At 34.3% G+C, this 26,980-nt stretch overlaps 1 protein-coding gene across 1 annotated transcript in view; it reads right to left on the bottom strand.

Annotated features, from left to right (window-relative positions):
* Positions 1-17,139, bottom strand: part of TMPRSS11F (transmembrane serine protease 11F) — a 78,600-nt gene extending 61,461 nt beyond the window's left edge. The window contains exon 1 of the mRNA XM_028848547.2: positions 17,030-17,139. Coding sequence (XP_028704380.2) covers positions 17,030-17,040 — 11 coding nt within the window. The 5' untranslated portion in view covers positions 17,041-17,139. The remainder of the gene's footprint in view (positions 1-17,029) is intronic.
* Positions 17,140-26,980: the final 9,841 nt, after the last annotated feature.

The following is a 26,980-nucleotide window of genomic DNA, read 5'->3' as shown; positions in this document are numbered from 1 at the left end:
CTTAGTTTACAGTTTCCTAAAGGGCAGAATATATAGCATTCTCCTCTATATCTTTTCCAGAGTTCCTAAATATGTGATTAAAAATATTAATAAATCTTCCCTCTGCAAAATTTGCTCCATAGAAAGTAAAATTCTAAAATATTTATTTTTCTAATATTATACAAATATTGACCTAGGTGACTTTTATAAAACACTCCACCCAACAACAATATAATATGCATTCGCTTATACTGCATATGCAAAATTCATCAAAAAAGGGCATAATCTGGTTCATAAACATGCCTCAACAAATTAAAACAAATTAAATCTTACAAAGTATGTTATTTGATTATAGAAAAATTAAATTGTCCCACAAAGGGTGATTCTGGTGATGTCTCAGATAGAAATGAGAAACATGTTATTGGACAATGGAGAAAAGGCTATTCTTGTAATAAAGTGGCAAAGAATTTGGCTGAATTGTTTTTGTGTCCTAGTGTTTTGTGGAAGGTAGAACCTGAGTGATGAAATTGGATATTGGCCAAGGAAATATCTATGTGAATTACTGAAGATATGGCTTGGCTTTTCCTGACTGCCTACTGTAAAATGAAAAATGTAAAGAAAACAAAATGCAATACCCGTGAAGTGCAGTAAAGTGAATCACAACAAAAAGAAGTATGTCTGTTTTAATATCACACAAAATCAACTTTAAATCAAGGGTTTTGCCAAGAACTAAAGAAAGATGATAATTATATAAAGGGGTCAATTCATCAACATAACAAATGTTAAAACAATCCGTAAATGTGTATGCGACTAACCACAGAGCTGCAAAGTACTTGAAGCAAATACTGTTATAATGAAGAGGAAAAGTACACAAATCCACATTACAGTTTAAGACATCAACGCTCTTCTCTCACTATCTGATAAAGTAGACAAAAATTGATAAGGAAATGTATCTATTAGCAACATTATCAATCATCTTGACCTAGTTGATATTTATAGAACACTCCACCCAACAACAACATAATATACATTATCTCCCACTGCATATACAAAATTAATCAAAAAAAGAGCACAATTTGGTTCATAAACACACCTCTACAAATTTTAAAAAATAAATCTTTTAAAGTATGTTCTTCGATTTTAAAAGAATTGAACCACAAGTTCATAACAGAAAGATATCTGGAAAATCCCCAAATATTATGAAATTAAACAACAAGCTTCTAAATGACCTAGGAATTAAAAAGAAGTACAAAAAAACTTAAAATTATTTTGTTTTAAATGAAAACATTAAAAAATTGGTGAGATGCACATAAGGCAATAATTGGGGGAAATTTACAGATTAAAATTCTTAATTAGAAAATAAGAAAACGGCCGGGCACGGTGGCTAACGCCTGTAATCCCAGCACTTTGGGAGGCCGAGGCGGGCGAATCACGAGGTCAGGAGATCGAGACCATCCTGGCTAACACGGTGAAACCCCGTCTGTACTAAAAAAAATACAAAAAATTAGCCGGGCGTGGTGGCGGGCGCCTGTAGTCCCAGCTACTCGGGAGGCTGAGGCAGGAGAACAGCGGAAACCTGGGAGGTGGAGCTTGCAGTGAGCCGAGATGGCGCCACTGCACTCTAGCCTGGGCGACAGAGTGAGACTCCGTCTCAAAAAAAAAAAAAAAAAAAAAAAGAAAAGAAAAGAAAGAAAAGAAAAAGAAAATAAGAAAACAATAATCAGCCCTACCTTAAGACACTGGGAAAAAGCTGAGCAAAGTAAACCAAATAAAAGCAGAAAAAAGGAAATAAAGAAACTAATGAAATTGAAAACAGTAGAGAAGTCAATAGAAACAAGTCAGTTCATTATAAAGATATATAAAAATTGGTAAGCCCTATAGAATTATTCAGAAAAAAGAAGGCACAAATTTGTAACACTAGGAATGAGAAGGAAGATATTACCACAGACCTATTAAACATAAAAGAATGATAAATAAATGCTATGAGTAACATGCCAATAAATTTGCTCATGTAGTAAAATGGATAAATCTTTCTGAAATACAAAAACTTTCAAAGCTCATTCAGGAAGATACAAATGTCTGAAAAGTACATATCTAAAAATAATAACATCAATTTAAACAGATTTTGCCAGAAAATAACAGATTCTGCCAGAAAATAGAAAAAAAGGAATTGCTTCCAAATTTTTATAATGAATCCAGCATATCCTGATAACAAAACCAAAGACATTATTTTTAAAAATCAGACAAGTTAGAATTTCCTAAAGGGAACTGGAAAAAAAAATCAGACGAAAGCCCCTCAAAACAAGAAGTAAAAATCTTTAAAAAATGGAATTCAAGAGTACCTAAAACCGATATTATATAAAAACAAGTGAGGTTTATCTTAGAACTACAAAGTTACCTCGCCGGGCGCGGTGGCTCACGCCTGTAATCCCAGCACTTTGGGAGGCCGAGGCGGGCGGATCACAAGGTCAGGAGATCGAGACCACGGTGAAACCCCGTCTCTACTAAAAATACAAAAAATTAGCCGGGCGCGGTTGTGGGCGCCTGTAGTCCCAGCTACTCGGGAGGCTGAGGCAGGAGAATGGCGTGAACCCGGGAGGCGGAGCTTGCAGTGAGCCGAGATTGCGCCACTGCACTCCAGCCTGGGCGACAGAGCGAGACTCCTCTCAAAAAAAAAAAAAAAAAGAACTACAAAGTTACCTCAAAATTTGGAAACCAATCAGTATAACTCATAGTATTTACAGACCAAAAAACAAAACAGAAACAAAAACACTCCTATAGGATCATCTCAATGTATTCAGAGAAAGCATCTGAAAAAAACTTAACCTTAATTCATTATTAAAAGAAGAAGAAAGAAGAAGAAGAAGAAAGAAGAGGAAGAGGAAGAGGAAGAAGAAGAAGGAGAAGGAGGAGAAGGAGAAGGAGAAGAAGAGAGCTTTCAACAAGCTAGGGATAGAAGAAAAGTTTCCCAAGTATATAAAGCTCTTCTAAGGAAATCCTATAGCTAATGTATACAGTGGTGAGACTGAATGCTTTCTTTTAAAGCTCGGAACAGAGCAAGGATGTCTGCTCTTATTACTTCTATTTGTATTGGAAGTCCTAGCCACTGCAATAAAGCAAAAAATTGCTTTTATTAACATACTATAAAGAAAATCCTTGAGAATCTGCCATAAAGAGACTAATATGTATGTTTGCAAAAATCACAGAGTGAAAGGTCATACATAAAAATCAAACTATTTCCATATATAAGCATTGAACAAATAGGTACTGAAATTGTAAAAGCAGTAACATATACAATAGCACTGAAAACTATGAAATAATTATCTGTGAATCTAACAAAATTTGTAAAATATTTAAATGGAAAAAATTTAAAGCATTTATGAAAAATCAAATAAAATCTTAAAAATTGATAAAGATATATTATGCTTAATTAGAAAAGTTAATCTTGTTAATTTGACAATTCTTTATAAGTTTAACTATATATTCTCAGCAAGAACCAACTATCAATCACAAAATGTGAGTCCTTCAGCTTTTTATTCTCAAAATTATTTTGGCTTTTCTAGGTCATTTGTTCTTAAATATCAACTTTAGAATTGTTTGTTTCTTTCTCAAAAAAAAAAAACAAAAAAATCCTACAGTTATAAAACTTAGAAAATAGAGAAGAAAATATTTTTGTCCTTGAAGTAGAAAATATTTTGTAGATAGGAAATACACACCTATTAGAATGGCTAAAGTTTTTGTTTTTTTCCTAAGGGAAAATAACTAGAATATTCATATGTTGGTGTTGGGAATGCAAAATGGTACCTCCACTTTAGAAACTGGTTTGGGAGAAATGAAGTTAAACATTAAAAAATGCACAGATAAATGCAAGGACATTCCATGTTCATAGATCGAAAAAACGAGTATTGTTAAAATGCCCATACTACCCAAAGCAATCTACAGATTCAATGCAATCCTGTGAAAATCTCAATGGCGTTTTTCATAGAAAAGAAAAAAAAAAGTCTTAAAATTCATCTGGACTCACAAAAGACCCCAAATAGGCAATGCAATTTTGAACAAGAACAACAATGCTAGAGGTACCACACTCCCTGATTTCACAGTATACTACAAAGCTATAGTAATCAAAACAATATGATATTGGCATAAAATCAGACATATAGACCAATGCAACAGAAGGAACCCAGAAATAAACTGATGCATCTATGCCAACTGATATTTTCCAAGGGTACCAAGAATACACAGTGGATAAAAGACAGTGTCCTCAATAAAGAGTATTAGGGAAGCTAAACATCCACATGTAGAAAAATAAAATTGGGCCCTATTTCACTCCATTCATAAAAATAAACTTGAAATGGATTGAAAACTTAAATATAAAACATTAAAACTCTTAGAAGAAAATATAGGGACCAAGCTTCTAAATATTAGACATGGCAATGATTTATTGGATATGACACGACAACAAAAGCAAAGGCAGCAAAAGCAAAAACAGACAAGGGGATTACATTAAACTAAAAAGCTTCTGCACAGTCAAGGAATCAATTAAAAAATTAAAAGGTGGTCTACGAAATGGGAGAAAATATTTGCAAACCACGTACCTGATAAAAAGTTAATATCCAAAGTTTATAAGGAACTCCAAAAACTCAATAGCAAAAGACCAAGTAATCTAGTTTAAAAATGGTCAAATGACCTGAATAGACATTCCATCAAAGAAGACATACAAATGGACAACAGGTTTATGAGAAGGTGAACAACATTCCTAATCATCAGGAAAATTCAAGTCAAAACAACAATGAAATATCACCTCACATCTGTTAGGATGGTTGTTAGGTTAAATAGAAAGTTGGGTGTCTCCACTGAGAAACCCTTTGGGCTAGGGTTGGCTCCAAGTTCTCAACTGTCAGCTCACTGAATTATAAAAATAACTATTAATTACCACTGATTCTTCGGCAAAATCCCCTTAAAACACATTCCTACATATATTTCACTCCCAGGTAGTTAGTCTCAATCATGATAATTCCATCTCTGTGGCTAAGGGCTGTTCAAAAATGGACATGCAATTCAACTCTAGCCAGTGATATGTGAGGCACAGTTGGGAAATTGTTGAGAAAGACTTCTTTTCTTCTAAAATAAGACAAACTGAGAGATAACTCCTTATTGTTTTCTCTGAATATTGTTGTGTCCTGATGTGACACCTGAGACTGCTATAACTCTATGAGAAGCAAGCGATAAGAGAAACTAACCTGAGGAGAATGTGGACTCACAAAGAATACCAAAGTAGAAAGACAGAAATAACCAGGGTCTCATATCACACATTTGAGGGGTTGGATCAAATATCACTGAGAACAGCCCAGCTTTTGGTATTACTAGTATATTAAATAATAATTTTTCCTATTGTTAACACCAACCAGCGTGGGGCTGAAGTTTTAATTAATTGCAATTGAAAACACCCAAATGAATACACATACTTAAACGTTAATTCCCATAGCTTCAAGAATCTTCCAAAAATATGGAAGGTTTTTTATCTGAAACTTCAAGAAAGGTTTTAATTCAAACTCTATTATAACACAAGTTTTGATAGTTCAAACAAGGACTTTTCTATTACATGTATACAAAAACATTTTTTAAAAAATACTATAACCCACCAAAGAGAGACACTTCCTGTATATTTTATGCAATTTAAAGCACCCATTACATATGCTTGGTATACTAATTACAATATATTTCTAGCAATTCTTTGAAAACAGGTCTTTAGTCATATGCTTGGTAAGTAATTATGAGATTTCTTAATTCATTCAAAAAATACTTACTGAAATTTTTTGCTGGCTGAAGGTGAAATGGTTAATCATAGATACTCAAGGAGTTTATAGGCTAGGGGAAATACAAATATTAAAAAATGTATATGTAAACAATTAACATAATAAAAAATGGTAACAGAAATGAAAGTTGCTCTTATATGTCTATAACAAGGAAATCTTATCTAGAGTAAGGGGTCAGGGAATGTTTTTCTGAGAACATTTAAATGAATACCTGAAGGATCATCTAATTAGGGTGAAAGTAAAAGGATGAGTTGCACATCTCACACTTTAAATCAAAAGCTAGAAATAATTAAGCTTAATGAAAAAGTCACGTTGAAAGGTAAGACAGGCTGAAAGCTAGGCCTCTTGTACCAAACAGCCAAGTTATGCAAAGAAACAGTTTTGAGTAAATTAAAAGTGTTATTTCAGTGAATAAACAAATGATAAGAAAGTAGAACAGACTTATTACTGATATGGAGTGAGTTTTGTGGGCTAGATAGAAGATCAAACCAGCCACACATAACATGTGTTAAGGTCAAAGTCTAATCCAAAGCAAGGCCCTAACTCTAATTCTTTCATTCTATAAAGGCTGAGAGAGGTGAGGAAGCTGCAAACAAAAATTCTGAAGCAAGCAGAAGTTAGTTCATGAGACTTAAGGAAAGAAACCATTTTCATAACATAAGAGTGCAAGGCAAAGCAGTAAGTGTTGATGTAGAATCTTCAGCAAGTTATCCAGAAGATTACTTAAGATACCTGATAAAGGTGGGTGAACTAAATAATAGACTTTCAATGTAGGCAACTTTCATAGCTAGAGGGGAGAAGTCAATGCCTAGCTTCAAATACAGGCTGACTCTCTTGTTAGGAGCTAATACAGTTGGTGACTTGAGGTTGAAGCCGACACTCATTTCCATTCCAAAAATTCTAGGGCCCTTAAAAATTATGCTAAATCCACTTTGCCTGTGCTCTATAGATGGAAGAACAAAGCCTGATGACAGAACATCTGTTTACAGCATGGTTTACCAAATATTTTAAGCCCACTGTTGAGACCTATTGCTCCAAAAAAAGAGAGATTCCTTTCAAAATATTACTGATCATAGACGATGCATATCTGGTCATCCCAGAGCTCTGAAGATCAATGTTGTTTTCATGCCTGCTAACAGCAGTATATTCTGCAGCCCATGGATCAAGGGGAATTATGACTTTCAAGTATTGTTATTTAAGAAATACATTGATAAGACTATAGCTCTCATAGCAGTAACTGAAAGCCTTCTGGAAAGGATTTACTATTCTAGATGCCACTAAGAACATCTGTGATTCATGGAGGGAAGGTGAAAATATCAAAATTAACAGGAATTTGGAAGAAATTGATTCCAACCCTCATGGATAATTTTGAGGGGTTCAAAACTTTAGTGGAGGAAGTAACTGCAGATGTAATGGATAAAGCAAGATAACTAGATTTAGAAGTGGAACCTGAAGACATGACTCAAATGCTGCAATCTCATGATAAAACTTGAACAGATGAAGAGTTGCTTCTTATGGATGAACAAAGAAAGTGGTTTTTTGAAATAGAAACTATTCCTGGTGAAATGTTGTGAACACTGTTGATATGAAACGAAAGGATTTAGAATAATATGTATGCTTAGTTGATAAAGCAGTGGCAGAATTTCAGAGGACTGACTCCAGCTTTGAAAAAAAGTTCTACTCTGAGCAAAATGCTATCAAACAGCATCACATGCTACAGAAAAATCTTTACTGAAAGAAAGAGTCAATTGATGAAACAAGTTTCATTGTCTTATTTTAAGAAATTGTCACAGCACATCAACTTTCAGCAATCACCACCATGACTAGTTAGCAGCCATGAATACTAAGGCAAGATCCTCACCTGCATAAAGATTACAACTCACTGAAGGCTCCAATGATTGTTAGCATTTCTTTCATCAATAAAGTATTTTTCATTAAGGTATGTGCTTCTTTTAGATATAATGTTTTTGCACATTTAGTAGACCACAGTATAGTGTAAACATAACTTTTACATGCACTGGGATATGTAAAAAATTTGTAGCACTCACTATTGTGATATTTATTGCAGTGGTCTAGAACAGAAACTGCAATATCTTCAGGGTGTGCATGTATTAAGTCTCACCTCCCCTTCTATATGCTCCACACCAGTTGGCTGGATCCATACTTCTTAGGTCTATTCTTTTTTTTGCTCTATGAGATATCTCAATGGCCTCTCAATTAATTGTGTTTTTTAAAACTCAATTTCAATTGTTTCAACCAGAATAATTTTAACCACCCACATCTAAGAGCCCGTAAAATGTTTCTTGAGGAATCAAATTCTGTTACTTGTGACTGAGTATGGGAAAACATCTAAGGAGACAAAAGCAGAATTAAAATTGTGACTGAAAAAGAACGGGTGGATCACGAGGTCAGGAGATCAAGACCATCCTGGCTAACATGGTGAAACCCCGTCTCTACTAAAAATACAAAAAAAAAAAAAATTAGCTGGGTTTGGTGGTGGGCACCTGTAGTCCCAGCTACACGGGAGACTGAGGCGGGAGAATGGCGTGAACCCGGGAGGCGGAGCTTGCAGTGAGCCGAGATCACGCCACTGCACTCCAGCCTGGGTGACAGAGCCAGACTCCGTCTCAAAAAAATAAAATAAAATAAAAAATTAAAAAAACAAAATTCATAAATTGTCCAGTACACTCTCTTCTGAAAAATATGTTATATTACTTGTTGATGTTGAATATTTTTGGTATGCTATTCCTAGAAATAATTCAATATTTTATTTCCTATTCAAAGTTATATTAATGATAATACATTTCAATTTATAATAAACACCAGTTTTATTTTATCTTATATATATATATACCATGGAGGCTAAACATAATGTGCTATGGCTATGCAGTTTCTGGCAAAATAAGTAACTAAATACATAAAAATAAATTTTAAAACACAGTTGTTTTCAATAAGCAGCCAGTGTTCTTCACTTAGCTTCCTGTATGATTGATTTAAATATTTGTATTTCAGTGGTATTTTGCAATCCAGTTCAGGGGGAGGAGCTATGATTAAGATATAATTGTCCTAGAGAGATGTGATCAGCAATGTTCACAGCTAATATAATCTGCATATTAAATAAACAAAATTAACATGTCCCAGAATTTGCCTGTCACATTTCTAAAGGGTCATGTGTGAAAGAGGTAATGAGTACATTAGAGTGCTGCATACGAAGACCTTTGAGAGCTTCTCATTCTTGGAATGCTCCCCTCTAATGCCAAGTGGCCTTATCATTGCCCAATTAACTCAAAAAACAACCCAAATGCTATTTCCTAAGATTTATAATTTTTAAATAACCACTTTTTTTTTATTTTTGAAGATTTGAGTATGTATTAAGTGATACATTAAGACCTAATTGTTATTATAAAGTCACCTAATTCTCAAGATGTTTTAAAAGATATACGATATAGTATAGGATAACACAGAATAATTACATTTTAACTGTTGAGCTTTAAACGAAAAATACCTTACAAACCGTGTGTATAGTTAAAACAATGTAAGTATTAAGCTTTGTCTGTGTAAGAATACCTAAAATTCTATTATTGAATTTCATATGATAGACCTTACTTTTATTTCCATAAGTAGATCAATAGAAATTTACTTCTCTATTTGCATGAAAATCCATTAATTTATTATAGTACTGTATCTGGCTACAGATAAAATACTGAAAAATAATTACAGCCAGAAAAAAAAAAGCTTATTTCATAGCTGTATGAACGATAATACCAATATTTCATTAAGTATACAGAGGGATTTGGAATCTAGCTTTCATGTATTTTCTCCTAAGCAGTTAAACATTATTAATGAAAAAATAGTTTTCTCAATATTAGCATATGAATCAAAGAAAATGCAATTCTAATAGGTAGATTCCATTCTAAATAATGTTTATGTCATTTATTCTAATGCACAGATAACACATAATTCAAGCAGATAAACCACTACCAGGCATCTATCTAGAACAACTCCTAATACATGCCTGTTGAATGAAAAACTTCATCTTACTTAACATTTACTAAATTACTTCCAGTTCCAGCCTGGGTGACACAGCGCGAGACTCCGTCTCAAAAAAAAAAAAAAAAAAAAATTACTTCCAGAAAGGCAATCATGAATATAGAACACTTTATTTTTATTAGTTTAGACATATGCACATTAATGCTGCCTGAATTCCTAATCCACTTTAAAAAAATGTTTTTGAGGGAATGTTAGAATGATGCTTTAGTCTGAACTCTGACTTACCATTTTCAGAAATACCTACTTCAGTTTGTTCAAGTTGGGTAGTGAGATAAGAACATAGTCACAGTTGCCTTTACTATGTTCCTTGATAATGAACTGCAAGTCTATCTTAGCCATACAGATTTCCAGATAATGCCCTAAGAGAGTCAGGGTAAATAAATCCCCACAATACAAAAGAAGAGAGCAGCTAATAATCCATTATCTTCTGTGTTGCCACAGTTTCATTATAAGTAATGTTTCACGTTCTTCTAAAAGCTGTTGTCAGTAGGAGAAATATGGTAGCTAAGCAGCTAAATGAATTAAAATGAGAAGAAATTAATGATTTTGGCAGTTTTTAAGAAGTAGTACACACTGACTAAATTCTTGCTGCTCTTATTAGATCAAAAAGTAAAGAACACAAGAGCAGTCCTAAGCAAGAATTAGTTGCCCAAAAAAATAAATCATGAAAGTCAAGAAATCTAAGTCTATATCATCTAAAGAGGATACATTTCTTGAGTTAACTTTACTGAAAAAGATTCTGCCCATTCTGTGAAAAAGTGAAGGTGCTTGTCTCAACCATTTTTACCTGATAATATCCCAAGAGCCCAACCACAACATCCCATGAGTTAATAATTTTTAAAGTGATATGATATACAAGCTATGAAACAAAATAAATTGATCTTTCCTTTACCCAGCAGAAATCATGGCCAAGTACCATCCAAAGTAACTGAAGTTTGAGATTGGAAATTAAAGTATAATCTGGGCCTACTAACCACCACAAAGCAAGATGATTACGGAAGAATGAATGATAAAAGGGAGGGGAAGGTAGGCAGTAGGGCCACAGTAGGACAGGAAATGTCTCACTGATTTGCTAGAGAGGAGAGGTAGATGACACTGTTGACGTGGTTTCAAGGTGGTGTCTATGCTAATATGGCAAACTCAATCCTTAACAAGCCTCTACAATCTATTCAAGTCTATACATATGACTGAAATAATGAATTTAGTGTTAAAGATAGCAGTATCATAAATAACTTATATTGAATCTATTGTTAAAAACCTTTATCAAGATCAGGCATGGTGGCTTATGCCTGTAATCCTAGCACTTTGGGAGGCTGAGGCAGGTAGATCACCTGAGGTCAGGAGTTCGAGACCAGCGTGGCCAATATGGCGAAACTCCGTCTCTACTAAAAATACAAAAATTAGCCAGGAGTGATAGTGCACGCCTGTAATCCCAGCTACTCAGGAGTCTAAAGCAGGAGAATCACTTGAACCCGAGTGACGAAGGTTGCAATGAGCTGAGATTGCACCACTGCATTTCAGCCTGGGCGACAGGGTGAGACTTCATCTAAAAAAAAAAAACTTTATCAAGATAAAGCTGTAGGGGCCAAGGGCATGGTGCCTCATACCTATAATCCCAGCACTTCTGAGCTCAGGAGATCGAGAAAAACCCCATCTCCACCAAAAATACAAAAAATTAGCTGTGCGTGGTGGTGTGCGCCTGTGGTCCCAGCTACTCCGGAAGCTGAAGTGGGAGGATTATTGTTTGAGCCTGGGAGGCAGAGGTTGCAATGAGCAGCGATCATGACAGAGCAAAACTCGGGCAACTGAGTAGAAACTGCAGTCTTACAGAAAAAGATGAAGCTGTAGGTTATTTTAGTTTGTATTGATTCATTGATTCTCTTGTTATTTGACATCAGTGTAATACACTAAAGGCCTCATTCATCTGGGGTCCTTCTGCCTGTTCAGGTTTATTTGCCTAATTATAAAAACAAGCAGTGCAAAGCAAATACCACAGTCTGTCGGTGGGCATAAGAGTAGTAGATGTAAGAGTTAAGGCAAGTTGTTTGGTACCTTGTAGATCAAACGATTAACTAGATTTTGTTTTTTTCTTTTTGCTTACAATAGTATCTAGACACACCCTACACTCTGTTTTGCACTGAGTTGTTTGGTTTTTTTTTTTTCTATTTTCAGAAGTGAATGCTTGCCAGCTTGCTTTTATCTTATCTTACCTGTTGGAATGTGTCTTCAAAGTAGTTTGACATTCTAAGTATCTAAACCAGCTTTTGTTTTTTTTTTTTACCTAGTACAAAAGACTTTTCAATCCTTGATACTTAGTTTGAAAATCAGGAATTCTGAATGCTGCATTGATCATTCCATATATTATATTCTACAAAAAATAAAACAAGACCAGGAAAAGACTCCATAAACTTGAAACATATGAAATTGCCTGTATTCAATGGTTTTTTAACCTACAAATGGGGCAATTTCATATGGTTCCCACTTGTAGATTATACTAAATATTTTTATAGCTATATTTTAAATTATTTTTATTTTATATAAAGTACTGAATATGTGGGCTGCTCCCATCAACTAATAATAATGCTATATAAATTGTTGAATTCTTCAGAATACTCTACATTCAAATTTTAAGCAGTAATCAATTAATTATAAAATTTTCTAACTTTGCAAAAAAATTAAAGACAAGTCAATAATACATTTTAAATAATGACTAACTACAGAAAATTACTTAAGAGTCAAAGTTTAGTCATATATGATACTGGAAGAAAATATAATACACAGAATCTGAAACAGCACATGCAAATATCTCTGATTTGTCTTTGAATTGAGTTTAGCACCTGGATTTTGAATATGAATGTTCCTTGAATTGAGTTTTGAACCTGGATTTTGAATATGACTGTTCTTTGAATTTAGTTTTGAATCTGGATTTTGAATATAAATGTTCCTGAAATGCTAAGTTGACAATGCTTCATAATAAATATTGAACCCTTATAATGCTTGTATGATCCAAGCATATAAAAAGTTTCTTGCTATTTGTCCCTAAATATCCATTCACTACCCTAACACACCCAGTCCCACACTCCAAAGACACAATATCCTTTTTTAAAGACTACTGCAAATAACTGCTTAAAGCAACACAGACTTATCTTCTTGGTCAAGATCTGGTTTCCATGCTGTCTTCCTACATTTGTTTTATAGAGTTAAGAGGTCCTACTTAGATCTTCCCAAGACTTCTTTAAGTGCAATGGGAAGCTATGTCAGTATTTAATGTTTTCAAAATGCATTTCAGAAATTTAGCTTTCATTTTCCAGCAGATAAACAAAAATAGGCAGTAAAATGTTACATAAACTGGAGATCTACTTTCTAAAAAGCTAGCCATTAAAGAAATAAAGTGAATTAGCAACCTTTTTTGGAAAAAGTACAAAATGTTTACCTTATACTTGTCAAAGTCATAATTCATATATATTTGCTTATTTATCGTGTTTCCTCCTCTTCCTCCTACAGTGTTATAAACACCATAAAAGTAGAGATTCTGTTTATTTTATTCATATATGTGTGTATGTGTGTATTTGTTTATATGCATCTTATATGTGTATATACACACAGGATATATATACACAACACATATGTCTACATATAACATATGTAGATATATACATATGTGTATAATGTGCTACTAGTATACTATAAGCTAAATTATTTGTTGTATCAATGAATAAATGAAACTTTAAAATCTAGTCTATAAGTATCTATCTGATGTTTTTATCTCTTCAACAATAAATCTCTATCAGCACCACAACTTAAGTTTACTTAAAGTACACTCTCTCTAATTTTCAGCTTTGTACTTACTTTCTGAATTACTGAATCTCAAATATCTCACAGGCCTTCTTTAAGAAGATACATAAGCTATGTGCATACACAGACACATAATAAACAGTAAACCGTGAAATTTTCATTTACTCCTAACCTTTCCTCTTTCCTCAGTATCTGTTCTTTGGTTTTAGCCATATGTAATCATAAGTCAATGTACAAATGTTGAGAGTCTACAGTGTGACAGGCAATGTGTTTGGCACTAACAATAAAGAGATGGAGCTCTCTGTTTAAGCAGAGACATATAAATGAAAACAAATTAGCATACAAATAGAGGAGTGCCAACAGAAGTATACACAATGCGTTACATATGTTTGAAGACAGGGCACCTGTACTTCAGGAACAATTAAGATGTGAAGGTAGGAGAAAAATTTCACAGCAACTTTGTTATATCTTGAAGGAAGACCATGGGGTCTCACTAAATGTCAGGAAGAACATTCATTTTAGGCAGAGGAAACAACAAATACATAGGCAGTCTCTCTGCCACGCCCTTCATTTAGTTCTGCAAAAAGTGACAATAGCACCACCAAGCTGCCCTGGTATACTCCAATGGTTCTAAATTGCATTATCATTTTTTCCTCTTGCTTAAATCAACTTTTATTTTGTAGTATGGAAATTTAACCTGGTGCAAAAGGCCCTTCATAGTCAGAATGATCACTTCAGCTTTATCTAACAACTTCCAACATCTGTTTGTGAGTGTATCTCAAGTCTCATGACCCTTGCAAGGGCTATGTTCTCTCAACTCAGAATACCATCTTTCTCCTACTACTAATTCTGCTTGCTTTCAAAAATTAAACACAGTTATTACGTATTCAAAGAAGCTTTTATGAAATTGAATGTGCACCCCTATAGCAGCATGTCAGTATTTGTTTTTTCCCATTGATCACAATGTGCCATCAGAATGTGGCTTATTGATTTGCCTCATCACAAAGATAAGCATCTCTCTTATCTCTGCCTCACTTGCAGAGGGCACCAAACACAGGGACCCGTGAAAAACACTTAAATAACCTACAATGTGGGATAATTTAAACAGTTCTCTAGTGCCTTAAGAATGCTAATATGTTCTCCATATTAACTAGCTATTAACTCTTTGAAATCATAGAATTAAGCATTCAAAAAGACTCCAGGGCTATCTAACGCAGTGTTTTAAAAAATATTTTTGACCATAACCCACAGTTAGAAATCTTCAACATCATGGCCTGGTGCACATACTCATATATCTGAATCTGAATCTGAATCATATATCCATAATATAATATTTATACGAATACTTAAGATATAGAAAAAAATAACAAAATTAATACAAATCTTATTTTATTACAGTTTAAATATACCAACAACAAATGAATAATACCAAAATAAACCAAAGAATAAACCAATAAACCAAAAATTGCTTTTAGCTATCCACAAATATTACTTCAAGGCCCATTAATGGTGACAATCCCTCCCCTCATTCATTTATTTATAAACCTTCCCCACATTTCACAGATAAATGTGAGGTCTTGAGAAGTACCAGACAAGCGAGTCCAAAGTTGGATCTTGAACACATCTAAACGCTGGTACTCTTTCTACTTCACCAAAATGAGAAAGACAGGGCTTTTGCTAAGAAGCTATAGTCTATCTGACTAATTCATTCTTTGAGACTAGATCCCTTGGGCAAAATACCTTTACTAATGAATTCAATAAACCCACTGTCTAAGCTTCTTATCTTTATACACAATCTATATTTTTTGACAGAATATTTGTTTTAAAAGCAGATCTGATTTGAAATCTAATTTAGCAAGAATATTTTAAAGCCTCAGAATAATAAATGTTTGAGATGATGAATACGCTAATTGCTCTGATCTGATTACTATGTATTACAGGTATTGAAATAGCACTATACTGTAGCCCATAAATATGTAGAATTATTATATGTCAACTTAAAAATAAAACAAAAAAATCCTCAGAACTGTAATAAATTCTGGATCAAAGCTGATGAGGCTTCAATATAGAAATTTCATGTTGTAATGATATTTTCAGGGTGGAAAAGTGAGTGTTTAGAGATGATGCCATAAGTTGGGAAGAGGAGAACCAGGCTGATAGAAAACACATACTGAAGAATTCTGAAATAACTTAAAATAAGAGAACTTCAAAATGTTTGCTAATTTTTTACAGAAATTTTGAGCATATCATATTTATATGAATGATAGTTAAATATAAAAGTTTTTCTACTGTAAAATTTATCTTATTCTGTCTTTATCTTGATAAATAAGAAATATTCTTTGTTGTATTTAGTAAGAAGTACAGATAATATGCTATATTATGCTATCATGACGGGGTCTATATGGGAGATTTATGCATGAAATGGACAATCTTCCTCAGGCTCATGCTGTCATTTGAAAGTAAATTAGGGAGGGCAGGAACACTCATCATTTAAGAGTGCCAGAGCCTACAGGCTTTAAGTATTTAGGTTAATTGAAGACAAAATCAAATGACTGAACGATTAAAATTATCACAAAATCATGATTAAGTTGGAAACATCAGTCAGTGCAGAACACGTAGGAAATCTGTGTCTGTAGAAAGATCAAGAACCTTTTTAAGAAACAAGGCTAGACTTAGCACAATTTGAATGAAATCCTTCATCAAATATCAATTATTCCTTTTGAAGTCTATAAAACTATAGCCTGAATATTACCTAACATAAATATATAATACAAATTTATTTACCTTAAATTCAATAATTGATCTATTAATTTGGAGTTCAATTATGACACAGTCTAGATTTTGTTAATTTGATAACTTTTTACATATGAGTATTTTAATTGTAATCATTTCACTCATGATATATACAATAACCTCACTGCTATCATACTTTCTATTAGAGTTAAACAAATAAAAATTTTAATAGACTCTCCTCTTAAATTTGTATTTAATTTTCCCAGAATATACTTCAATAAGCAACATATGATAAAAATGTATATCATGCTATGGAACATGGAAAAGTAACTAAATGGGCTATATTAAACACTTTACTCTTTGAAGTATAGGTTTTTCTAAATGTTTTAAATATTAATATAGTTAACTTATTACCTCATATCACTTCCATTTCTTTTATTTAGAAACAAAAAAACACCACACTGGCCTCTGTTGTTCAAAAAAATTCTGATATTTAAAAACAACAACAATAGAACTTTAGTATAAATACAATAACACACATTAAAATTCTAATGTTTAAATCAATCTCCACCAGCCAACATTTGTACTACATGTCTCAGGAATTGTAAACCTCTGTCCCCACTGATAACCTTTACTGAGAAAAGCTGAATACTTACGCGTACATCATGAACCCAGGACTAGGGCAGCTTCTATTCAGTCACCATCTGATCTGTATCAGCAGGTTAGGACTGGGAGGCTGCAAAATAATGACAGTCACTGGCAACAAGAAAGGAAACAAGTTTGACAGGTTTACTGAGTGAAGTATGCAGTCTTCTAGCCTGATAAGAACAAGAACATGATCAATTTTGTGCCAGCTGGCTCCACACAGGGAAGTAATTGTCAGTATCCGCATAGAGAAGCTCCAAGTAGTAGAGGGCTCAGAATGTGCAACTTGTGATGATTCAGAAGACCACACTTTTCCAGTTGGGGAAGTATGATAAGCATTGAGGTGTGGCCCCAGTTTGCTTTCCAAAAAAAAAAAAAACCGACAAAACAAAACACACTAGAGCACACTGATAGCACTTATTTGTTCATTAGAAATGTTCTGTCTCTTCCCTTTGAGGGAATAACAAGGTGTAGTGGAGCGGAGAAGACCTACGTTATGAACCAGGGCACCTGTCTCAGCCATTATTCAGCTTATTGGGACTTACTTTCCTCCTGAGGAAAATGGCAGGACTGTATTAGCTTTTCTTAATACTGTCCATTTTAGCTCTAAATATAATAAAATGTATTGAAACAATTCATTTACCCAAAAGGAAGGTAAATAACAAAAGCAAAAATGTATTTTCTTCTTTCTTATTATTAGGAATAACTTTGTCCATCTTAGTGGTATGAATTCCCCAGTATTTACAAACCATCCTTTTAAATACTTTCATGTATCTGTAGATAATTCAGTATAAATACATGAACTTCTTATAAAGATTAGAAAAGTTACAAAATAGAAATTACAATTTTAAGAGCTACTAAGGCTCAGAGTCAAAAGATATTAAAGAAAAATGATAAATTTGTATTTTCATTGTATGGAATATCTTCATCTAAAATGCTAAAAATGCAAGGTGCATCTAATTGTAACACTTTCATTATAATGCTCTCCAAAGGTATTAAAAGGACAATAGGAGAAAAAGAGAGGAATAAAAAATACACAAAACAACCTGAAAACAATTAACACGATGACTTAAACAAAAGCAGACATATCAATGATAGCCTTGAATGTAAATAAATAAATTAAATTTTCAAAGATACAGACAACAGATAAAAAACCATGACCCAAATACATGCTGCTTATAAGAAACACACTCTACCTCTGACAAACCGATAAAGTGTTAAATCCAGGGAGAGGATTTAGCAATTCTAAATATATATGTGCCCAACACTGGAGCACCCATATTCATAAAGTGGGATTTATCCAAGGGATGCAAGAATGGTTTAAAACACATAAATCAATAAATATAATATATCACATCAACAGAAAATAAACAGATTCATCACATCAACAGAAGAACAAAAACCAAAACCATATTATCAGTCTCAATAGACACAGTAAAAGCATTTGATACCATTCAACACCCCTTCATGATAAAAGCGCTCAACAAACTAGGCTTAAAAGGAACATACCTCAAAATAATAAAGGCCATATATGACAAGCTGACAGCTAACATTATATTGAATGGAAAAAAAGTTGAAAGTCTTTCCTCTGAGAACTCAAATAAGACAAGAGGGTCCACTTTTACTGCTCCTATTCAGCACAGTAATGGAAGTCCTAGCCAGAGCAATCAGAAAAAAGAAAGAAAGAAAAGATATTCAAATTGGAAAAGAGGAAGTCAAATTGTCCCTCATTGCAGATGACATGATCTTATATTTAGAAAAAACAAAAGTCTTTACCAAAAAACTCTTAGATTTGACATGCAAATTCAATGAAGTTGCAGGATACAAAGTCAACATACCAAAATCAGAAGTGTTTCTATACAACAATAATGAAAGAGCCAAAAAAGAAAAGAACACAATCCAATTTACAATAACTACAAGAAAATAGAATACATAGAAATAAATTTAACTGAGGAATGGAAAGATCTTTATAAGAAAAACTACAAAATACTGATGAGAGAACTCAAAGAGGACACAAACCGAAAGACATTCTATTCTCACAGACTGGAAGAATTAATATCTTTAAAATGACCATACTGCCTAAAGCAAGCTACAGATTCAATATGATCTCTATCAAAATACTAACATCATTTTTCACAGAAATAGAAAAAAAAATCCTAAAATGTTATGGAACAAATAAGAGCCTGAATAGACAAAGCAATCCTGAATATAAAGAGCAAACTAGAGGAATGACACAACCTGACATCAAAACATATTACAAGGCTATATTAACCAAAATAGCGTAACGTTGGTATGAAAACAGACACGCCAATGGAACAGAATAGAGCACACAGAAATAAAACCACATATTTAGAGCCAATTGATTTTCAAAAATGGTGCCAAGAACATACACTGGTGAAAGGTCACCCTCTTCAATAAGTGGTGCTGGAAAAATTAGATATCCATATGCAAAAGAATAACTGGACGCCATCCTTCACCATATACAAAAATTAACTCATAATGGATTAAAGACTTAAACATAAAACCCAAAACTATAAAACTACCAAAAGAAAACATTGGGAAAACATTTTGTGACATCGATCTGGAAAAAAACTTTATGGGTAAGACCTTAAAAGCATTGAGAACTAAAACAGAAATAGACACCTGGGAATATATTAGATTAAAAAGCCTCTGTACTGCAAAGGAAACCATCATTACAGTGAGGAGGCAACCTGTTAAATGGGACAAAATATGTGCAAAATATTCATCTGACAAGAGACTAATATGCAGAATTCACAAGGAACTCGAACAACTGAACAACAACAAATAAGCACATTGAAAAGTGGGCAAAGGCAGGAGTTCAAGACCAGCTTGGGCAGCATAGTGATACCCCATCTCTACAAAAAATAAAATAAAGTAAAAGGTAGCTGGGTGTGGTAGCACATGCCTGTAGTCGCAGCTACTTGGGGGTCTGAGGCAATGGGGTTGTCTCAGCCCAGGAGTTTGAGGTTACAGTGAGCTTTGATTGTGCCACTGCACTCCAGCCTGGGTGACAGAGTGAGATCCTGTCTCTAAGAAAAACAAAAACAGTAACCAAAAAAAGAAAAAAAAAAATGGAGCAAAGGATATGAACAGGTAATTCTCAAAAGAAGATATATGGGCTGGGTGTGGTGGCTCACACCTGTAATCCCAGTACTTTGGGAGGCTGAGGCAGGTGGATGATGAGGTCAGGAGTTCGAGACCAGCCTGGCTCTGTCACTACTAAAAACACAAAAATTAGCCAGGCATAATGGCGGGCATCTATAATCCCAGCTACTTGGGAGGCTGAGGCAGTAGAATCGCTTGAAACCAGAAGGCAGAGGTTTCAGTGAGCCAAGATCATGCCACTACACTCCAGCTTGGAAAACAAGAGCAAAACTCCATAAGAGAGGCCGGGCGCGGTGGCTCACGCCTGTAATCCCAGCACTTTGGGAGGCCGAGGCGGGCGGATCACGAGGTCAGGAGATCGAGACCATCCTGGCTAACACGGTGAAACCCCGTCTCTACTAAAAATGCAAAAAAAAATTAGCCGGGCGAGGCGGCGGGCGCCTGTAGTCCCAGCTACTCGGGAGGCTGAGGCAGGAGAATGGCGTGAACCCGGGAGGCGGAGCTTGCAGTGAGCCGAGATCGCGCCATTGCACTCCAGCCTGGGCGACTAAGCCAGACTCTGTCTCAAAAAAAAAAAAAAAAAAAAAAAAAAAAACTCCATAAGAGAGAGAGAGAGAGAGAGAGAGAGAGAGAGAGAGAAAGAGAGAGAGAGAGAGAGAAAGAAAGGAAGGAAGGAAGGAAGGAAGGAAGGAAGGAAGGAAGGAGAGAGAGAGAGAGAGAGAGAGAGAGAGAGAGACAGAAAGAAAGAAAGAAAGAAAGAAAGAAAGAAAGAAAGAAAGAAAGAAAGAAAGAAAGAAAGAAAGAAAGAAAGAAAGAAAGAGAAAGAAAGAAAGAAAAAGAAAATATATAAAAGGCAAACAGGTATATTTAAAAATCCTCAACATTGCTAAGCATCCGGGAAATGCAAATAAAAATCACACTGAGATGTCATCTTACCCCAGTTAGAATGGCTGTTATTTAAAAATAAATAAATAACAGATGCAAGAAAATGGAACTCTTATACACTGGGAGTGGGAATGTAAGTTAGTATAACCACTATGGAATACAGTATGAAAAGTTCTCAAAAAACTAAAAGTAGAACTGCCATACAACCCAATAATCCCACTACTAGGTGTCTATACAAAAGAAAATAAGTGTATCAAAAGGACACCTGCACTTGCATGTTTATTGCAGCACTATTCACAACAGTAAAGGTATTGAGTCAAGCTAAGTGTTCATGAACAGACAAATGGATAAAGAAAATGTGGCATATATAAGCAATGGAATACTATTAGGTCATAAAAAAGAATAGTTATATCATTTGCAGCAACATGGAAGAAACTGGAGGTCACTGTGTTAAATTAAATAAGCCAGGAGGAGAAAGACAAATTCCACATGTTCCCACACAGATAGAGAATAAAGTGATAGATACCCACGGGTGTGAAGGGAGTGAGTGTAAGAAGGGCCAATGAAGAGAGGTTGGTGAATGGGTACAAACTTAGATAGAAGAAATGAATTATAATATTCGATAGTAGACTAGGGCAACTATAGTTGTCAACAACATATTGTATATTTCAAGGTAGCTAGAAGACTTGAAACGTTACCAACACATAGAAATGATAATACTCAAGTTGATGGATATTCCCAAATACCTTGATGTAATCATTACACGTTCTATGCATGTAGAAAGCACTCATATGTATCGCATAAATATGTAAAATATTATTTATCTACAAAAAGCAGGGTAACAGTTTGTGTGTGGGAGGGGTGAGGAAGGTACATGGGAATTCCTTGAACCTTCTGTTCAATTTCATGATAAACTTAAAATCACTCTGAAAGAATACAATATATTAAAAACAAAAATGTGATAAATGATTAAAACATTGAACTATTAGGTCCTAGTTCATGTAGCATATGAAGATTTTAAAAGGAGTGATCTTCATACAGCTTTACAAGCCTTCATAAAACAAATTCTGAGGGTTGACAGGCATTAGTAATTTATACTATAAAAGTGAAATTACTACACATGAATTTTCTTTCATTAGCATTCAGCACCCTTAGTTAGACACATATTGCCACATGTGGGCCAATACCACACTGTGTTTTTTTATTGTTGTTGTTTTTTGGTTTTTGGTTTTTTTTCGAGACAGATTCTCGCTCTGTCACCCAGGCTGGAGTGCAGTGGCATGGTCTTGCCTCACTGCTACCTCTGCCTTCTGGGTTCAAGCGATTCTCCTGCCTCAGTCCTTCCAGTAGCTGGGATTACAGGTGGGCACCACCACACCGAGCTAATTTTTGTATCTTTAGTAGAGATGGGGTTTCACCTTATTGGCCAGACTGGTCACGAATTCCTGACCTCAAGTGATCCGCTGGCCTCGGCTTCCCAAAGTTCTGGGATTACAGGTATGAGCCACCACGCCCAGCCCACACTGGTTTCTATTGCTGCACTGTTGAATGATTTATTATCAGTCAAAAGACAATGCATGTTTGATGCAATACATCAATAAGGAAAAGTCAATGATAAAATGACATTACACCAGGATGTCAAGGGGAGAGTTAAGATACTGCCAAATTGATCATGTTTCTTCAAAATCAAAGAATTTTTTTTTAAAACCCCAACATTTAGAATAGGCTTTCTAAAAGGATTCTGTGCCCTTCCCTATAATTTTTGACTTTAAAATAAATTAATTAAATGTTTAACTTAATAAATGAGTCATCAGCAAATAATTTAATTTATACCTACTAATAACCTAAAGGTTGGCCTTAAGTTTTGCCTTGTACTTGTGATGCAATCAATGTACTATTTTTTCCACTGAAGAAAGAACATAAGGGAATTTAGTGCAGAATCACACCTTTCCATGTATGAGCAATCAGATCCAAAAGATGAGCATCCAGAAGATGCAATCTTGGAAAGAAGAGGCCACCTTTAACAGCGACAGAGAGTCCCAGGAGTTAGAATGAATGAATCATAGGCCTGAGGAAAGGCAGACCAAATTGAGTGGCCTTTATTATAAGAATTGATATGATTTGTCTCAAAAAACTAAAACAATAAAAATTGGAGAAACTCATGATAAAATCTATTCATTTCTATGAATCACTTCCATTTGCTCATTAAATTCTGGAACTGAGAGAAACAATATATGTGCATTTTAACTCAAAAAGTGTGTCTTGGAACACATCAATGTTCAAGTCAATAATTTTTCATCAGATCTTTATTTTAGAAAACTTTATTTTTAAGCAAAACATATATTTTACACCTAAGAGAAAAAGGTCACATTTGAATTATCAATATATAACTTAATTACTTCATTATAACCATATTCAAAGGTATACATACTCTATTATCACTCAAAGGTCAAGTGTGAAATGGTGTCCTTGCTGATAAGTATGTGTAATAGTACCTAAAACAATTTTATCAGTTTTAAACAGTACAGTGAAACTGCAGGAACTGACTTAACACAGCATTCTTTGGTCTCTTCATAGTTTTGGGGGTTTCTATTTTCCAATAGATTTCTAGCTGAACTCCATCATTTGTTTCTTTCTCCTTCCAACACACATTCATGCTCGCTAAAGACTGTAATTACCCATAAAAAGCATTTTCATCATATGACTATTTTTTAAAAATCTTTTGGCTCTCTGTTTTCTACCTCATCAAGAATATACTTGACCTTCAAAATTTTCTAAGAATTAAATCTATCCCAACTTCATTTCTCATAATAGGTCACATTATGAACTTTAAGTCTAACTAAGCTTTGTCATTTTTAAAACATGTAATTCTCATTCTAACTTTGTAATTTATCTTCTATTATCACAGCCTCCTTCCCATTGGAGTATTCTCTGCATTCTTTTCTCTCACTTAAATATGACACTTTGAAAAAGCTCAGTCTAATTACCACCTCCTTAACGAAATCTCTGTGAGATTAGGACAGCAGTTTAAAGTGCAGTTCCTGTATATAGACTGCTTGGACTCAAATGTTTGTTCTGCTAAGAACTTTTTGACTTTGGTTAAATCACTTTTTCTGTGCCTCCATTTCTTCATCTGCAAAAGAAAGATGAAAGTAGCATTTATCTTTTAGAATAGTTCTGAGTAGTAAATGAAATAATGAATGTAGATGAATTGGAATGCTAATAAATCACTAAATAAATATTACATCATTATCAACAATGACAACAGTTTAGTAGTAGTAGCATACTATTCCATTAACTCTTAGCCTGTACTCTATAAGTGATAGATTTCTTGGAACACTATGTAAGAAATCACTTAATAAGTCAGGCACGGTGACTCATGCCTGTAATCCCAGCACTTTAGGAGGCCGAGGTGGGTGGATCACGAGGTCAGGAGTTCAAGACCATCCTGGTCAAGATGGTGAAACCCTGTCTCTACTGAAAATACAAAAATTAGCCGGGCATGTTGGTGGGCGCTTGTAATCCCAGCTACTCGGGAGGCTGAGACAGAATTGCTTGAACCCGGGAGGTGGAGTCTGCAGTGAACCGAGATCGCGCCACTGCACTCCAGCCTGGGCAACAGAGTGGGAGTCCATCTCAAAAAGAAAAAGAAAAAGAAAAAAAAGAAAAAGGAATCACTTAATAAATATTACATCATCATCAACAACAACAACAGTTTAGTGACAGTAGCATACTATTCCATAAATCTTAGCCTCTCCTCTATAAGTGATAGATTTCTATCACTTATAATCCATGACATACAATTTAGCCCTTAATTATATGTGGGTTTGTGTTATTTGCTATTATCATATGTATTACTCTAGTTTTGTCTCTTCAAGTACATTAAAAATCCTAAAGACTCTAAAAACTCAATCTTTTGTTTCTTAGATGTCTTCCAGTGTCGGCTATTGGAACTTTCATTGCTGTTACAAAGCAATGACAAACCAAAGCTGGAGTCCAGTGTTAACAGAAGCAATCTATTCTGCAGATAGGAAATAAGCGAGTACATTATCTATGAAGAATTTTAAAACAAAGTTGGTGTGGTTATTATGATGATCACCTCTCACCAACAATTTTCAACAACATCACTGATAAAATATACCTCCTTGCTGGGGGTAGAGACTACTACCCACTGACACCCTACCCCCACTCTTCCTCCTAAATCACTGCTCTAACACTACCCTTCCAGGAATTAGATTTTTTCCTGGTCAATATTGGGGTTTCTGACACTTCTGAGTGCAGCATTATTTTTCAAAATTTTTACTATGTTCCACAGTAAAAATATATTTTAAATTACAGCACAGTACACACATAGATACACATACATGTTTCACAGGAGTCATGTGACTACTAAAAGGTCATGGCACTGATTTTGAAAAAAAATATTGCTTTAATTTGATCCTTAGCAATCCAAATTAGAGCTACCAAGAATCTTTTCTAAAATGAATTTAGGTAGTTTCCCTGGGGTCCTGTGAACTAGATATATTTCAACACTGAAACAAACTAGACTTCTGATACTGAGGGGTAAAAAACAGAAATAAAAGAGTTAACTTATTTTCTTGGGCCCTGTATACTAATAGGCATAAACAAGAGATAACTGTATACCAAAGCTAATCCCCAGGCTCAGGGGTGAGTATGACGGACTCCCCAACTTTGCTCTTTGGAATTTTTATTCCCAAGTGTGGCCCTAACCATCTCTCAATTTCTCCTCCATTTCTATTCCTCATCTAAAATATGCTTATTACTCTTACTGAATTCTAGCCAAATTTGTATTCCATTCCAAATTCACAGAACACTGAAGCTCATCAATGTCCATGCCTTTCTAGACCATGTGTTTTGTTTCATTCATCTCCAGTGAGCGTACTAACTCATTAGTTATCTCTCTCACTATCTATCCATAAATCAAGTACCTGTCACTGGAGAAATTACTTTATGCCCGTAATTCATGAATGAAACCAGTCATGATGCAATATTGGCTGGTCAGGATTTCCTCATGAAAGCTATAGTTAGAAGCCTAATTAACAGTAAGATGAGAAGTTTAGGCTTAATGACACATTTCAAATATTATAAATTACTCCTTCTTACCTACTCTTTGGTTTAGGAAAGAGAACAGTTGTAAACAGAGACTTAATCATTATTATACAATTTCCAGAAGTGTATTTAAACAATGAAAACTTTATCAAAAAGCCCTTGGTAAATATTGAAAAGAGGATGATGTATCCTTAGTTCTACACGAATAGCCATACAGTTACTTCACATCAACTACAAAGATGACCTAAATCTGTTTCAGTAGGGATTGTAGGGATTCATTATAGATTAATATGCATACTTTCATTGACTAGCTAGTGTTAATATGGGCTTTTATTTCCTCTAAGCTACGGTTTCTCTAATTGTTAAAAATTAAGGTTATAAATACTATCAACAGTTCTTTCTATGCTCATGATAATATAATATAGCAGGAAATTATACAAGAACATTTAACACCTTGCAGGTAAAAACACTATTTGCAAAAATGTGATTTTCTACATAGAAATTCCAAGCTAATTAAGAGGAAAACTGAACTAACAAAGAATTTGACAGTAACTTAATACAAAAAATAAATATACCAAATTAAGTAACTTTATAAGCCAACTGTAAATAATTTAAAAATCATTTCATTCACAAGACCAAAAATCATACAATATAATAATAACCTTTTAAAATGTGGAGAACTCATGTAAAAAAAGTTATATACATTTTTAAAACTTAACTTAAATTTATTTTATGTTCTGGGATACATGAGCAGGATGTGCAGGTTTCTTACACAGGTAAACGTGTGCCATGGTGGTTTGCTGCATCTATCAACCCATCACCTAGGTATTAAGTCCCACATGCATTAGCTATTTATCCTGATGCTCTCACTCCCCCCACGC

The sequence above is a fragment of the Macaca mulatta genome, chromosome 5 (genome assembly GCF_049350105.2).
Source record: "Macaca mulatta isolate MMU2019108-1 chromosome 5, T2T-MMU8v2.0, whole genome shotgun sequence".
Lineage (NCBI taxonomy): Eukaryota > Metazoa > Chordata > Mammalia > Primates > Cercopithecidae > Macaca > Macaca mulatta.
This window is presented reverse-complemented; position numbering and strand designations above follow the sequence as displayed.